This window comes from Colletotrichum acutatum (genome assembly GCF_030867785.1).
Source record: "Colletotrichum acutatum strain CBS 112980 chromosome Unknown BDZ83scaffold_22, whole genome shotgun sequence".
In the NCBI taxonomy this organism is placed as follows: Eukaryota; Fungi; Ascomycota; class Sordariomycetes; order Glomerellales; family Glomerellaceae; genus Colletotrichum; species Colletotrichum acutatum.
In genome coordinates, this window is record NW_026849016.1 from 332,546 (window position 1) to 348,600 (window position 16,055).

Genomic DNA, 16,055 nt, shown 5'->3' on the forward strand with positions numbered 1-16,055 from the left:
GGGAATGCACCAAAAAGGACTAGAAGCAAAGCTTGCCGTTTTCCCGACATGCAAAAGCCTAATGTAAGCCCAGCGAGTAGCTGTCCACTAATCAGGGCCGCGCAACATCCGAACATCGGGGATCAGACTGCATGCAGTCAGCAGCCACTCGCAACTGATCTTTATGAAGGATAACGGACTTGATGCAGTATGTCGCCATAGGTCGTGCGGGTCATTCCACCGAACCCCGCCGGACATTACTTAAACCACCGGGATACACTATTCAGATCTTCATGGTCTTCAACCACACAACTCCATGCCTAGTCGCTAACTCACATCAATTCAACGGGAAACGTCTGCCTATCTTTGTTTCTCAAGATGGCTTCTCCAAACCTCAACGCTGCCGACCTTTTCGGTGTCAAGGGCCTCATCGTCGTAGTCACGGGTGGGGGAACTGGTACGTCATTAATCAATCATAGCAGCAACCCTCAACACTCGCTCAAGATTCAAACTAGGCATCGGCCTCATGATTTCACAGGGCCTCGAGGCGAATGGGGCTATCGTGTACATCATCGGTCGACGGAAAGAGGCCTTGGACCAGGCGGCAAAGACAGCTGTGAGTTTCTATGAGAGCGTTGAGCCTAGCTATCATAGGTTCTTGGAGCGCCCAGCCAAAGCTATCACTCAAGCCCAGTTGTGTACGGCATCCACCTTCAAGAATTATCAAGACTGATGTTGGCGCCCCAAATGTGAATAGAAAAACGGCAACATTCGCACCATCCAAGGTGACATCACTTCAAAGAGCGACCTTGAGCGAGCGGTCGCAGAGATCAAAGAGGCCCACGGGTACGTCAACGTCGTCATCGCCAATTCAGGAATCGGCGGACCAGCTCTCAAAGGCTTGCCTCCCAACCCGACGATTGCTCAGTATCGCGACTTCGTCTTCGGCTGGGAACAGAAGGACTTCACGGAGACCTTTGCTGTGAATGCCACCGGCGTGTTCTTCACGGTCGCAGCATTCCTGGAACTTCTCGACGAGGGTAACAAGCGCAACAACTTCAAGCAAAGGAGCCAAGTCATTGCGACTAGTAGCATTGGCGCGTACAACCGTAACCCGATGGGCTTCGCCTACGGAGCCTCGAAGGCAGCTGTGGTCCATATGTTCAAGCAACTGTAGGCAGTTACGAACGAGTTTTAAGAGCCAGCGTCTTTACTAACATCTACCCAGGAGCACCACACTGGTTCCATTCAACATCCGTGCCAACGTCATTGCGCCTGGATGTAAGTTTACTTCCTTTCGAGAACACTCAGAATTTTCATTTTGGATTCAAATTTCCTGAGTTAAGCTCTCAAAATATCTAATGATTTCAACCTCTAGTCTACCCGAGTGAGATGACAACAGCAACAGTCGAGGCGCACAAGGAGGGTTGGCCCAAGACTACCATTCCGGAAGAGAGGGCGGGAGATGTAGAAGATATGGCGGGCGCAGTATTGTTCTTGGTCAGCAGGGCAGGCGCATACACAAACGGCAATGTGCTCGTCACAGATGGTGGAAGGCTTGGAATCGTGCCGTCTAGCTACTGAGCAACTTCAAGTCATAGGTATGAATAATCGAGAGATGGTAATCAAGAGTTATAACCTGACCTCGACTCTTCATCATTTCGGCGAGACACCTGAGGTCGAAACTTGTATTGTATAAACCAGATTGAAGCTTGTTGACGATTAAGTTGTGGTACTATTGCCTCGGCAGTGGATAAGCGGTAGCAGAGCTTTAGGAAAACTTCAAAAACACATATACTTCGAGCTCAGGGATGCGGGAAAGTTTATTCTATCGTCCGTGAGACAGGTCTACGCTATGAAGGGACACTCATCACTCTATCTTCTCTGCTCTTCAAGATACCATGGACGACAGGGATCGTGAATCATTGAAAAAGAAGTCTTGGATGTAACAGTTGACCAGCCTAATAAGTCTCATGTTTTCGACGGTTCGTATTCGTGACACTCGGAAAAGCTTTCACAAGCGAAACCCAGAGAAAACGGCACTGAGAAATGCGGAGATCATAGCGGGCTCCCCCACTACTCCTGTACATCTGAACCGGGGTGATGTCACCCTAAAGTGCCGCAAACACATGGGTACAAGGGATGTAGCCAACCAGAACTGAGTAGTTTTGCGATCAACGCCTCCAAGTACCGGGAAGGAGCAATTATCCATCCGGCATCTTCCCGCTATTCTAGGTTCTGACTGGAGTTCTTGGCTTCGGCTGGACAACCTTCCCACAATGTGCCAATCTACGCGAGCCACTAAGACATGAGATTGGCTACATTCTTCACCCATTTGGGGCGGACAACCTCGAACTCACAGTGACAAACCAATGAAAGACCAACAAAGAAGTAGGCATCATGAGGGAGCTGAACATCGGTTGTGGACCACCTCTCCCCAATGTTTGTGTCTTACCCTAGCCAAGTACGTGCTGGAGGCAAGCGAGCAAACGAATCGGCGCGCTCCTACAGGCTACTGGTAAGTCGAGGCATCATAGCGCTGGTCGCGCTGGCGGCCACTGGGTTCCAGACTGAAAGGGTGGACTGCTCATCCATGCTCCTGCTGAAACGGAATCTACACATCCGATGCAGGCTGGTATGAGAACCACCGCCCTTTATATCCATGACCACACCCAGTTGCCAATTTTCAGCCGCCTCTGGGGGTCTGCATCCGAACTTACTTTGACTTTCTGGCACAGATTCGCTTGGGAATAGAGAGTGATATCTCATCATGTTAAGTCCTTTGTCTGTGGCGCTTTTGGCGCTACCGGCGCTTCTCTTGTACCTATACTATGCACTCAGCTATCGCCGGCTGAAGCAGTACGCTCACTTCCCTCAGCTGAAGCCTTCGGTGGTATGGGGTCATCTCAAGGCCATAAACGAACATCATGTGAAGCGCAACGAGAAGGACTCTCAACTCGGTACGATTTAGCGAGGGCGACACGTGGTGTTGTGTAGGCTGATCTAGGTTTTGCAGATCCCACCATGGGAGATATGCTCGAGGAAATCGGTAATCCTCCCATCATGCTTCTCGACCTTCGTCCAGTCAGCCGGCCTCTGCTGGTCATCCGAAGCCATGAGATCGCGGAGCAGGTATCAAGACAATCAAAGATGTGGCCCTACAGCGCACCGAAGTCCGACACCATGATGTATCTCACACCGCTGCTAGGTGAGAAGTCAATCGTAATGTCTCAGGTAAGGGATTTCTTTGCATTTTCCCAATCTGTTACCTTTTCGCAGATTGTGGATGCGAAAACAGTTCGTTAGAACGTGGCTTTAACGTGTAAACTTCCTGCAGGGCTCCGGATGGAAAGACATGAGAAAACACTTCAACCCTGGCTTCGCTCCCCAGCACCTCATGAGTCTCATGCCAGTGATCTTAGAAAAGACACAGACTTTCCTCGCAAAACTTGACGAACTGGTTGTTACGGGTGAGGAGTTTGAGCTGGAGCCGTTGTGCACTAATCTTACGTTCGATATCATTGGTAAGTCTCATCAAGTTCCTGTTTTTACAGCAACCTCATCAAGAACTGACCAACAGGCGCCGTGACGATGGATGTTGATCTCAATGCACAACTTCCAGAAGATCAACAGGGAGACTTCATTAAGGGGTACAAGGAGTTCTTGACCTCGTATAGGGAGGGCAGTGGTATACTCAAGTGGTGGGAGAATCCGCAGCTGGGCAGGAAACGAAGGCGACTTGCCAAGTCTTGCAATGTCTTCCTCGAGGATGTCATTCGTCGCAAATTCAATGATGTGAAGCAGGACAAGCGGTCATCTAGCCGCAGTATTCTAGCTCTCAGCTTGAAAGACACGCAAGTCTTGACACAGGATATCATCGACGGGACAAAGGATCAACTGAAGACTTTCATGTTCGCAGGGCATGATACCACCAGCATCCTCTTGCAATGGGCCTTTTACGAGTTATCGCGGACGCCCCGAGCAAGGAAGAGCCTTCGAGCCGAACTAGAGAGCCTCTTTGGTCAGGACTTGAGCCCCGAAGTTGTCCGAGAAGCTCTACTCGCTAGGGGCGAGGAGATCACACAGAAGATGATCTACACCTCGGCAGTCATCAAGGAGATTCTGCGCCTGTACCCACCAGCCGGAACTGCGCGCCTCTGTCCGCCGGGCGCAAACTTCCACCTGCAGTTGCCAGACAACAGCAGCCTCTGCGTCGATGGGATGGTCCTGTACAACTGCGCCACTCTCATCCAGCGAGACCCTGACGTTTACGGAAGTACCAAAGATGATTTTGTACCCGAGCGATGGCTCGGAAACACGGACACGTCGATGGCGACGAACGACGATGAGAAGATGGGCATCGGTAAAGCTGGCGAGAACGAAATTCCTGCCGCGGCATGGAGACCCTTTGAGAGGGGTCCTAGGAACTGCATCGGACAGGAACTTGCCAACATCGAGGCCAGAGTGATTTTGGCTAGTGTCGTTGGCAAATATGTGTTTGAAAAGGTCGGTCTAGGAGAGGCTACGCTGGACGAGAAGAACCGCCCCATCATCAATGAAAAGGGGCAATACAGGTCCAATACACAGCTTTACAACGTAAGTCTTCCGTTTGGAGAATTGTCCAACGGTACGCCTCACTAATACCTTACAGACGAGACAAATTACGGCCCGACCGGTTGACAACATGAGGGTCCGAGTGAAGCATCAGGACCCAACGAGAGCCTGAGATGTTACGGAATCGTTGACGAGGTCTAGAAACAGCTAGTCTGCCGTGTAAGCAGATACTGAACTATCGAGGCGTCAGCTTGGTGTTAGTCTGGTGTTTTGACAATGCCAGAAATTATATACATACATGAGTTCAAGTTTGTTTGGTTAGAGATATGTTCATAAACTGTATCACGATTCCTCGACTTATGATTTCAGCGTCTAGGCGCCAGGAACTTCATCTCGTTTTACAGAGCGTTGAATGGTGAACTCTACTATTGGACATTTGACATTGAATTTGGAATACAAACTGGCCCTGGATCTCACTCATAACGTAACATGAACTTAGGTGTAAATTGTACTTGAGAGATAAACTGAACTGAACGCTCTAAGCTTGGATATATGATTTGAAATCTCACTCAAAATATCCAACATGCTTCATTGACACGAGCAAGACCTGATTGGTGGAAGGGTCAGAAGTGTGGCTGGTACATGCAAGAACGGCTCATTTTCTGTGGCGCATGGCATAGGTTGGTCCTGCAGGTTGACCTAGGTTGCCACAGGGCAGGTGGGTCACGCTTGGAGACCAGCGGCAGCGACAGCGACAGCTACCAAAGCTCCCCACAGCAGCGTCATTGGAGCGCGAGGCACCGACGTAAATCAACAACCACCGTTGCGCTCACGCTTGCCGACCTTGCCTTTCTCACAATTTGCTGTCGCTAGGAAATGTAGCCATGGCCTTTCAGGTTTGTTTGCAAGCCCCCATCAAGCTGCTCTCTGCGAGCCGACGTACACTAACGATCTCTGCTGAAGTGGAAGGCATTCGACTTCTTCGACGTCAGCCAGGTCCGGCTCGCCGATGAGGAGACCCGAGTCTTCTTCGAGAGCAACGAGATCGCTAGTGTCTGCTCCGGTTCCGACAGCCTATTTCTCGGTAGCTACGATGGATACGTTCGAATTGTCGGGTCGAGTTGGAAGGTGGTGAAGAGCTTCCAGGCTCACGAGCTCGGGACGATCACACACATGCGCCAGATCGAGGGAACAAGCCTGCTTGTTACAGTTGCCGTAGGTGGACGCAGCAATCGCGAGATATCGAAAATACGAACTGACACAAGAGCAGGAGGACCTCAGTAGCGAGCCGGTGTTGAAGATCTGGGCTCTGGACAAGCTGGTGAAGAAGACCAACATGCCGACTTGTTTAAGCACTTTGCAGATCAACAATGGCAGGAAGCAATTCCCGGTAAGGGACGACTCGAGCGCATATCCACAAAGCAATCACTAACCACTTGTTATCCAGATCTCGGCTATCGACGTGCTCGACAACCTTACCCAAGTAGCAGTCGGCTTCGCGAATGGCACGGTGACCCTGATCCGAGGCGATTTGATCAACGATCTGGGGGCGAAACAAAGGACGGTACACGACTCAGAAGAACCTATCACAGGCGTGGAGCTTATGACGGATTCCCAAGATGTCACAACTCTGTTTATCTCTACAACAGCCCGAATTCTGAAGCTTGGAATCTCGAGGAGGGGTCACAGCTCTCCGCCCAAGACTGTTGAAGATATGGGGTGTCACGTTGACTGTATGACGGTTGACAAGAAGACAGGAGACGTGGTAGTTGCCCGAGAGGATGCCATCTACACCTACACCTTGGAAGGTAGGGGAGCGCCGCGTGCGTACGAATCGCCGAAAAGACTAGTTTCGATCTACCAGGATTACGTTGCCCTGGTATGCCCACCATCGGCCTCCACTACCGACAAAGGCAACGACACTATGCGCCGCCGCTTTGGAGGAGGTGGTGGAGCAGCGGATGCGCTCTTCAACGCATCGACGTTCGTTCTCCTAGAGCCAGACCTCAGAGTGCTCGGCCACACGCAGTCTCTGATCTCGCCATTCAAAGCCATCTTTCAAATCTGGGGCGATCTGTTTGTTCTCACACAAGACGGCAAGGTCAACCGATACCACGAAAAGTCACTGCAACAGCGCCTAGAAATGCTGTACCAGCGCAACATGTACCCCTTGGCCATTGAACTCGCACAGAAGTCACGGCTGGATGCGACACAGCAGAGCGGCATCTTCCGACGCTTTGGCGATCATCTCTATCAAAAAGCTGATTACGACGGTGCCATGGTCCAATACATCAAAGCGATCGATACTACCGAGCCATCGCAGGTCATCAGAAAGGTAGGCTTCCGCACCCGGAAGGAATGAAGCGCAGGAAGACTAAGAATCGCAGTTTCTCGATACCCAAAGGATACACAACCTGATCCAGTACCTCGAGCAATTACACGAGCATCGCAAGGCAACGTCCGATCATACTACACTACTCTTGAACTGTTATGCCAAGCTCAAGGATATCGATAAGCTGGAGGCATTCATCAAGTCACCCGGTGATTTGAAGTTTGACCTCGAGACTGCTATCACCATGTGTAGGCAAGGAGGCTACTACGAACAAGCTGCATACCTGGCCAAGAAGCACGGCGAAATCGAACTGGTCGTGGACATCCTGATAGAAGACTCCAAGCTGTATAACGAGGCTCTTGATTTCATATGGCATCAAGACCCAGAAGTGGTGAGTGCCATGCTTCTCCACCATTTTGACTGATTCTGACAATGAAATAGGCATTTCCTTGCCTCAAGAAGTACGCCAGAGTTCTGATAGAGAACTGTCCAAAAGATGCGACCACAGTTTTCGTGGACTACTACACTGGCAAGTATCGTCCGAGGCTACACTTTGTGCCGATTGAAGACAATGGAGAGGCTGTTGTATCCGGCGGCATGGTGGCCGGTGCAGCAAGTGCCGTCCAAAATCTTTCCAACTTTTTACCTCTGCCATACATGAACACATCTTCCCTCCAAAGCCCATCCACACCGGGCAATGGAACAGCCATCAACGGCGATGCTCAAATCATATTGAACCCTGACGACATTCCTGCGCCGAAATATACTCCACCACCTCCAAGGACGGCTTTCTCATCCTTCATCGACCACCCAGACGAGTTCATTGTCTTCCTGGAGGCATGCCTGGAAGACACAGGTATCAAAGAAAGCGATAGGACAGACCTGTACACCACACTTTTTGAGATGTACCTACACAAGTCAAATGAGAAGAAGGGGGAGCAGCATCGGGAAGAGTGGGAGGGCAAGGCGAAGAAGCTCATTGAAGGGGAAGACATTCCGATGGAGAGTTCCAACGTCCTGCTGCTTTCGCACCTTTCTGATTTCAAAGACGGCACAACCCTAGTCAAGGAGCAATCCGGCTTACTCTTTGACATTTTCCGGTCGTACACCTCAGCCAAAGATACCCGCGGAGCCATCAAAGCCCTTCGAAAGTATGGACCCGAAGAACCGCAACTGTACCCGGCAGCCCTGGCATATCTGACTTCCGACCCCCGAATTCTCCGGGAAGCCGGGTCAGAAGAGCTCTCTGCTGTCCTTAACAAGATTGACAAGGATGGTCTCATGGCGCCGTTGCAGGTCGTCCAGACCCTAGTCGGCCAGTCCGGTTCCTCAGGCGGCGTCGCGACAATGGGCATGATCAAGCCTTACCTCCACGAGACGATTGAGCGCGAGCGCAAGGAGATTGCGGCCAACCGGCGCCGCATATCGGCCTTCCGCAGCGAGACGGAACAGAAGCGGGCCGAGCTTGCCGACCTCGGCTCCAAGCCGGCCGTGTTCCAGTCGACGCGCTGCGCCGTCTGCACGGCGCCCCTCGACCTGCCCGCGGTACACTTCCTTTGCAAGCACAGCTTCCACCAGCGGTGCCTCCGCACCGAGGGCGAATGTCCACAGTGCGCTAACGATAACGCGACGATCCGCGCGCTGCGCAAGACGCAGATTGAGACGGCGGGGAAGCATGAGCTGTTCAAGGCCGAGCTGGAGCGCAGCGAGGATCGGTTCGCGACGGTGGCTGAGTGGTTTGGTCGCGGCGTCATGGGAGCGCCTAATGCCGACACTGCGTAGGTGGCCGTTTCCTTCCTAAGGGTTGGGTCGCCGCGAAAGGAGAGTTACTCGGGGTTTGGAGCGTAGGCGTGTTTCTAAATGTGGACTTTGAAGGACTGACTACTCGCGGTTCGTCTCAAGTTTGATGTCTTGGAAGTTAGCCTTGGGCTGTAGTGGCTATGATTGTGGTGGTGAGGTGTTGATGGAGAGGGATCGATGAACACATTGAGGGGAAAAAGATCGAGCTACTCTGTTTGTATCGCGTAATTACTGCCATCATCATAAGGTCATGCCCTTTTCTCTTCATGGGGTAGACTCGCTAGACAAATATCAGATTCCCCATTAGTATGAAGGATTTTGGGGCGGGTTGTTCGTTTAGTGACGTGGATTGCAGTAGCATGCGTGGCGACTAGGAAGCTACGGTAAGGTAGTCTCTGGTGGAGGATTTTGATGGTCAGTTTTTTCTGGCCACCATAACAAGACTTTTTTTCATGCTGGTTTGATTTGATTTTTGTTTGATTCCCGAACTGTCTTGTATCCCGGCACAATAAACTGATCTAAATGGACTGCTTCAACCAATGATGATGTTATAACGCAGTCAGTTATGAACAAGACTACCAAGGTACGACAAACGCAGCGCAGACATAACAGATCACAAGTACAACATCAATAACAAAGCACTCATCTTTCATGATGTTAAGAAGTTTGTTCATCGCTTCTATTCATTCACAGACGAATCTTCCCGTCACCTCTCTTTCGCTATCTGTGGTTGTATTTGGGGTGTGTACATGCAAGATTTCCTCCACAAAAAGGGCGCCAAGAAACAATAAGCGCCGTCCCGTCTGGGCGATAGTCCCAGATGATCAACCTCCCCCCTCTGGTATTACAAACACAACCCCCTCCCGAAACCTCGCTGCCGATGCTAGATATAAAAAAAATGTCTTCAAGCTTCTTGGGGTGTGGAAATGATGAACAGGCATGACTATAGACCCCTGTTCAAGTCTGACTTGCCCCGCTGCCCTCACCTCCCGCTGCAGACAAATGAAAAAGCATAGAGGAAGAGTCTAATCGTCGATGCATCCTCCTCTGTCCCATAACCCCAAAAGTCTCCCCTATTGGCTGATTGCCCCCATCCTATCTCCCTCCCGTAGTCCCCTCCGTCATTTCTCCTGCATTCATAGCCACGTGTCGTCGTCGTCCCAGTCTGCTCTGATGATTCATCCGCCAACCACAGTGGCAAGTGAAAGAGAGAGAAGCGTCAAAGCGAAAGACTGCCACCATTGCAGTTCTTCTCTATATGTAAAGGAAGCGCGCTCGAATCGAAACTGACAGCACAAACGTGCTAGCAGGAAATGTGCAATCTGATTGCATGCTGTTCTTGGGATATGCTTTAAGCAAGAAAATGGATGGTGTTCAAGCATTTAACCCGCAGGCGGAAAGCTCAAAAAGTCCACCGACTGTGTATGAATATTGTACCAGAAATGCCATCCCAAAATCCAGTGTACAGGTTGGAAAATGTGTGAGTCGAGTTGGGTGTTTGTAGTAATGTACCGCGACCTGGGCAGGTTGTCGCATGCTGAGCATACTGAAGTCAGTCGGCGCAGGTGATGACCTCTTCGCCAATGGCGACTTTCTTGGCTGTCTCTGTACTGGCAATGCTCGCGTTTGTGTCACGTCGCCTTGCACCGAAAGGGATCCGCTCGACGTGAGTGTTGGTTGAAGGTTTCTTCTTCGTCTTCGCCATCAAAAGACCTTCATCACTATCACTGTCGTCATCATCGTCCTCTTGTGGACGCATGTCGGGACTGTGGTGAATAGGCGGCGGGCTTCTGTAGACTGGGCTGCGCGTGATGCGAAGCGGGATCGGCCCGGCATTGAATGACGCATTGTGCGTCTCAAATCGTCCTTGTTGCTCGAATTGTTCCAACGGAAATCCAGCGATGGGCTCCTTAAGGTATGCTGGAGGTGTCAGGGAATCTGTTGTTTCGAGCAAACCAGGCTTGGTGACAACAGCAGGCTCCACGGGCTCAGCGTCGGAAACCGAGCTGGCACCGCTGAGAAGGGCGGGAAGCGAAGGATCAGATTGGAAGGCGAGCATCTCTTCTTTCGTGTGGTGGTTGACAGACGAGACGGGACTGGCTACTTCGCTGGGATTCGTAATAGGAGAAGCCAGGCCACCAATGGATGTCGAGCGTGAGGACTTTTCGGTATCCATGGTACCCTCACGAGAACAAGGTGGTGGCGTGCCAAACCGCTCGTCGTCGGGCGACAGAGGGCAAGGTACTTCGGTTGGATCGATCACGGCAATATCTGACCTAACGTCGTCCGGAGCTTGTTGAATAAGACTTTCTGCGATTTGCTTGCGCTGCATCTCGCTTTTTGCGCGGGCGAACGACTCAGGAGTTGACGTGTTGTATGTGCGCGGTGGCGGCGTCCTTGCCTCTGGTATATCCCGCACATTTTCGATCCTGTGTGCTGTCTGTGGTCTCTCCTCTAGATCGGCCGTGAGGCGCTGGTTCTCGTAGATGTTTGAGTCTGACTGTGGCTGGCCGTGCTGGTAGCCAGTAACAGACCGCGGCGAGAAGAACAATGGTGAAGCGAGGGCGCTGGTAGCCTGCTTCGCCTTACCCAAGTCCACCGATCGCATAGCTCGGGGCTTGCCAGGAAGACTAGGCATCCTATGAAGGGTACCGGGTACACTCGCCGTAGTGACGCTCACTTGTGCTGGAGCGCGCTTATCTTGGTCTCTGAACACGCCACGCTCGGCTGAGCGTGCACGGAGAGCTTCCTCTGTCAAGGCATCATATCCACGTGTTTGCCGCATTTCTTTAGACGGATCGTCCAGTGTGGAATCGCCGGTAAAAGGTGTAGGCGGTTGTGTCCTGAACTCGGGTAGTCCAGCTGTCAGCGTCAAAAAGCTATTGCCATTCGATGGGCTTTGCGAGTATCTCTGGAAAGGCTTGTAAAATGATGCAGTTCCAGGAATTGTTGACTGATCTGAAGGCGATGCCGTGCCACTGTTCGTCCTAGAGTCGCTGTAGCTGTTCTGGATGGCGTGTAAAAGGGCAGCCCCTTGGCCCTTGACGGGTTGAGCGATAGCCGTAGCGAGAGGGTCGTAGGGAGACTCATAGGGAGAAACAGTCTCGCTGTGGACAAGCGGATGATCGGAGCCGCCAAAAGCAAAGTCTTTGACGTTGGAGAAATAGTCTTCGCTCTTGAGACTCTTTCTACGTGCTTCTCTCGAGTGTGGCGTAGGCGGAACGTTAAACATGCTGTCTCCAGCCGAGCTTGCAGCACTGCTGGCAGCCCTCCGCCTTGACCGGCTATCGCTTCGATCCCCTAAAGGGTGCATCAGCTTTCCAACTGCCTTTTTCACAGTAGATCGTGCGCGCTCCAGGAAGGCAATAGGCACGACAGCGCGGGCTGCTTCCTTGTCGTTGACCTGGACTCGCCTGCCCGAGTTCTTGGCTGGGTCAGTTTCAGCCAACCACGCTTCCACATCTGGAATCCCTTTCGCAACCCAGGCATGGGTCTTGATATCCTTCAGACGAATTCGCTTGTCCGGGTTTTTAGTAAACATGTTTCGCAAAAGGTCCTGCAAAATGGGGTCGATGTTTTCGTAGGCAAGTTCGTTGTCGTCTCTGTAAGGAGGCCCATTATGCCGCTTGAAGAGAGATTCAGAGTTGGGAGGGGTAGAAGGATCCACTGCCCTGAGGCGTTTTTGGGGGATGAAGACATCTTCAGTAGCAATTTTCCGAAACATCTGCCATTCATCTTCGGCCTGGAAAGGAATACGTCCGTAGATGAGGCAGTAGAGAGTTACGCCCAGTGACCAAATATCGATCATTTCGGAGATTTTCGGTTGTTCCATGCGGTCCGCGTCAGTGTAGCACAGTTCAGGTGCGAAAAATGCCGGGGTGCCAACTGTCTTGGCCAACTCAAGATCATCGTCAAAATCTTGCGCTTCGGATTCTGAGACCGTCTCATCGTCAGCCTCGCCTTCTCGGATGGGACGGCCAAAGTACGAAACACCAAAGTCAGAGATCTTGACGCGGTGATCTTTGGTCCACAGCAGATTGGCAGGCTTGATATCCCGGTGTACGACACCTTGGTAATGCAGGTACTCCAAGCCTAAGACAGTGTCTCGGAAAGTTGTCCTTGCCTGGTCGATGGTAAAGCAAGGCACGTAAGAAAAGTCTTCAGCGAAAGGGTCGTGCATCCTAGTGTTCCAGTCGACCGAGGACATGTGCGAAATGATGGAGTCAGCCATGCTAGGTGAACGACCTCGAAAGGCCGCGTCTTCCATGTAGGCGCCATACATGGTGCCATCAAGTGCGGTAGCTGAGCCTGGGTTGCTTGTCTGTAGCGGGCCTGGCGTCTCAATGTCCTCGGTGTCGTCGATGGCTTCCTGGTCAAAAACGGCGTCGCGAATTGACTTGACAGACTGAGATCGCGATGGCGCTCGGGATGTAGCCCGGGATGCCTGCAGCGAATTGGGTTGTGATCCTTCGCCTCCGAAAAAGTCCAAGGCTCCTAGGTCGTCCTTCGAGGGGACGCGGGATTGCGATCCACAACTCGCGTCGTCAGAAAGACCGTGCTCGAAGCTCCAGTGTTCATGTGTGTTCATGTTGGCTCGAGACATCTTTTCCCGCTTTTGCTCCCGGATCTTGTATCTCTCCTCCATTATCCTTTCATAATGCTCCTCCTCTGGGGTCAGCGGCTGGCCTCTGGATTCTCTCTCAATGCGACGACGCTCGTGGTGGCAGATGTGTGGTAATCCCTTCTTTCTCCAGACAACCTCGCCTAGCTCCACGTGTTCGAGAATCAGGTAGATCTTTTTCAATTCCGGGTCGTCAATAATCTCCAGCAGCGAGACGACGTTGGGATGCCTCATCTTCTTGAGGATGGCGATCTCTCTCATCGTCTTTTCCTGCGGGGACATGGCCATGACTTTGCCGAGTCGGCGTCTCTTAGAGTACCGCGGAATGATCTTGATAGCCACATTTTCGCCCGTCTCGAGATTTCGGGCAAGCTTGACCTTTCCGTGCACACCTCTGCCAATTTCTTCGATGACTTCATACTGGTTGATAAGCTTGCGGCCGGTAATGCTGTCGGAGTCAATCAAGGCTTTGTGTGTCCTAGTCACCGACATGGTTAGCTTATCAGATAGTCATCCCCTTGTCGCGGGGCCCGCGGCTGGCCCCCGCTGTCAATTACGTAGTCACGATACCGCCTCGAGTGGTAGAGAGTCGTCGATTCACGCAAAGGCTCTGTCCAAGGAAAGGCGCGACCACAAAAGAGCATAGCGAATGGAAAAAGAGGTGCACTTACTCTCTGACTTTGTGGTTCTGGAGAGGGTGAAGGTAGGGGCTGCTTGTCTCGACGTTCGGAGTGTTTGAATCGGACGATGCATGGATCGGAAAGTTCATCTTCGGACGTGGGTTCGAGGGACTGAAAAGTCCCGGAGAGGTCATTGGCGTGCTAGCGGAAGACCTCAAAGGTAGGGTATTGGAAGTGGGCGGCACAAGGGCCAGCAGATGAGGGTTGTGAGAATTCCTCTGGTGAGGAAGAGACTGTTGTGGGTCCATAATATGTGTGGAAGCGCTCAGGTTCGACTGGTCGTGAAAGTCTCAATCGGCGAATCGACATAATGAGGGGCGTGTGAGAACGAAGAACGAGGCTCGCACGGCGGCCGAGGAAGAAATCGCAACGACAAATTCGGGCTTTAGATTGCCATCATGGTAGAAGCGGTTCGATTGTGTAGTGTAGGCGTAGATTTGGGTTGGGTGAGTGGGAAAGAGGTCGAGGAAGGATGTCTGGATCGTGATGAGCCCGCAGTGACAGAGCGAAGGTTTGGACGAGCAGTCGAGTCGTTGTGGTGCGAGGGAGAAAGTTGGTTCGCAGATTTCGTTGTCGGGAAGTCGAAATAGTCGTCGGAAGAGTCGCTGGCAGAAAGGCAAAGTGCTGGGGCAAGACGCAGGCGGGACGCAAGATGAAGTATTGTGAGGCGATGTGAAGTCAAAAAGGGTTGGATGGACAGACGGTCGAGAGACAAGACCGGAGAAGTTCGAAAGGTTGGCAAGGTCAGGTACTTCCGGGGGGTGGACGGGACTAAAAGACGAGGGGAGGAACAAGACGAGGGATCTCAGTCTTTTTTTGGTGTGGTGGGTGTGGGTGGGTGTGGATTTGAAAAGCCAAGCAAGGCAAAGCCAGGCAAGGTTGGGAGTGAGGGGAGGCAATAGTGCACAGTACGAGAGTACCTAGCGCGCGAGCCAGAAAACCCGCGGAGTGTGAGGTCGGGATGTGTGAGTGTGTAAGGTAGTGTACGTAGTACGTAGGTATGTGTGATTTGGTGGGTGTGTGGTGTGTGAGAGTGAGGGAAAAGTGAGAGGGTGAGAGAGAGTGAGAGAGGGGGAGGAGTCCGGGGTCGGGATCGGGAGTCTGACTGTGTGAGACTCGAGAGTAAGTGTTCCCGCTGCCGGTGCTTGCTCGTTGGTGTTGCGTTGGTGACTGAATGGGGTTATTGGTGATAATGATGGTGTGTGGGTGAGCGAATTGGGAAATGGATGGGGACCAAGAAGTTTGGTTTCTCTCTGTTCTTCCCTTATTTTGCGTCTATTTTTTATTGGGGAGAGGGAAGGAAGTGGTGGTGGGCGCCGCAAAGAGTGGGACATTCACACACCTCACGTTCAGCGGCGCCTTTGGTTTCGGGTCGCAGTGGATGGTGGAGAGCAGATGGAAGGCACGACTGATTCCCAGACAAATTGACACTGGCCGACACTTTCTGCTGTTGCTGCCGCTGCTGCTGCTGCCGCCGTCGCTCCTGCTCTTTCTCAATCTATGTTCTACCCCGTGTGTATCTGCCAGAGTTACCCTGTGTGGGTGTGTGCGTTTTTGATAGAGACGATTGGAAGGGGGGGGGGGCGGAACCTGGAAAGGTCGGGAAGATGAAATAGCGACGGGACACAACCCGAGGAAAAGAAAAGACAGGCCGCAGGCCATGCTGCGCAGGCGCGGCGCCCGCAGTGGAGTCCATTCTATGTTGGACTACGGATGGAGCTGGGAATTATTCTCCTACGAGACTCGAGTAACGAAAGTGAGTAGAGAATGAGTCCGAGGCGCTCCGGCTGCTCAGACCGGGCTCGCTCTTAACTCCCGTCTGCCTTCTTCCCTTCCAGGTTCTTTCCTCCCTTCTGTCTTCTTCCTGACGTGCCCTCGCTCTCACGCCTTTGCGATTCGAGAGATCCGTCCTCGTTCGCTATTAGCCTCGCGCTTTTGCACAGGCCATCGTGCAGCATTAAGACGGGATGGCGGGAGGAAGAGGGATGCTGCGAAAAAGAAGAGGGCCGGGAAGGAGGGGCGCCTACACCTTGCGAGTTGCGACCAAGGTACCGTGCACTGAGGGCCAAAAGACACGGTATGCGCGTCT

General features: G+C 52.2%; 4 protein-coding genes across 4 annotated transcripts; 3 read left to right on the forward strand and 1 right to left on the reverse strand.

Moving 5' to 3' along the window:
* Positions 1–108: 108 nt before the first annotated feature.
* Positions 109–1,924, forward strand: BDZ83DRAFT_611976 (short-chain dehydrogenase/reductase). The gene is made up of 5 exons (XM_060507693.1): positions 109–436; positions 495–595; positions 737–1,152; positions 1,208–1,260; positions 1,358–1,924. The coding sequence occupies exons 1-5, from the start codon at positions 358–360 to the stop codon at positions 1,561–1,563; spliced, it is 855 nt and encodes a 284-aa protein (XP_060367817.1). The 5' UTR covers positions 109–357; the 3' UTR covers positions 1,564–1,924.
* Positions 1,925–2,524: 600 nt separating this feature from the next.
* On the forward strand, positions 2,525–5,052 carry BDZ83DRAFT_790293 (cytochrome P450 52A11). Its single transcript, XM_060515710.1, has 5 exons — positions 2,525–2,939; positions 2,996–3,213; positions 3,317–3,503; positions 3,560–4,575; positions 4,631–5,052. Exons 1-5 carry the CDS (start codon positions 2,750–2,752, stop codon positions 4,703–4,705), a joined length of 1,686 nt encoding a protein of 561 aa, XP_060367818.1. The 5' UTR covers positions 2,525–2,749; the 3' UTR covers positions 4,706–5,052.
* Positions 5,053–5,304: 252 nt separating this feature from the next.
* Positions 5,305–8,982, forward strand: BDZ83DRAFT_188518 (vacuolar membrane protein). The gene is made up of 6 exons (XM_060501575.1): positions 5,305–5,429; positions 5,497–5,748; positions 5,804–5,923; positions 5,981–6,868; positions 6,921–7,256; positions 7,307–8,982. The coding sequence occupies exons 1-6, from the start codon at positions 5,418–5,420 to the stop codon at positions 8,645–8,647; spliced, it is 2,949 nt and encodes a 982-aa protein (XP_060367819.1). The 5' UTR covers positions 5,305–5,417; the 3' UTR covers positions 8,648–8,982.
* A 1,235-nt stretch (positions 8,983–10,217) lies between these two features.
* On the reverse strand, positions 10,218–14,214 carry BDZ83DRAFT_571965 (uncharacterized protein; the record flags this gene model as incomplete). Its single annotated transcript, XM_060504455.1, has 2 exons — positions 10,218–13,764; positions 13,958–14,214. The coding sequence occupies 2 exons, from the start codon at positions 14,212–14,214 to the stop codon at positions 10,218–10,220; spliced, it is 3,804 nt and encodes a 1,267-aa protein (XP_060367820.1).
* Between the last annotated feature and the right edge of the window lie 1,841 nt (positions 14,215–16,055).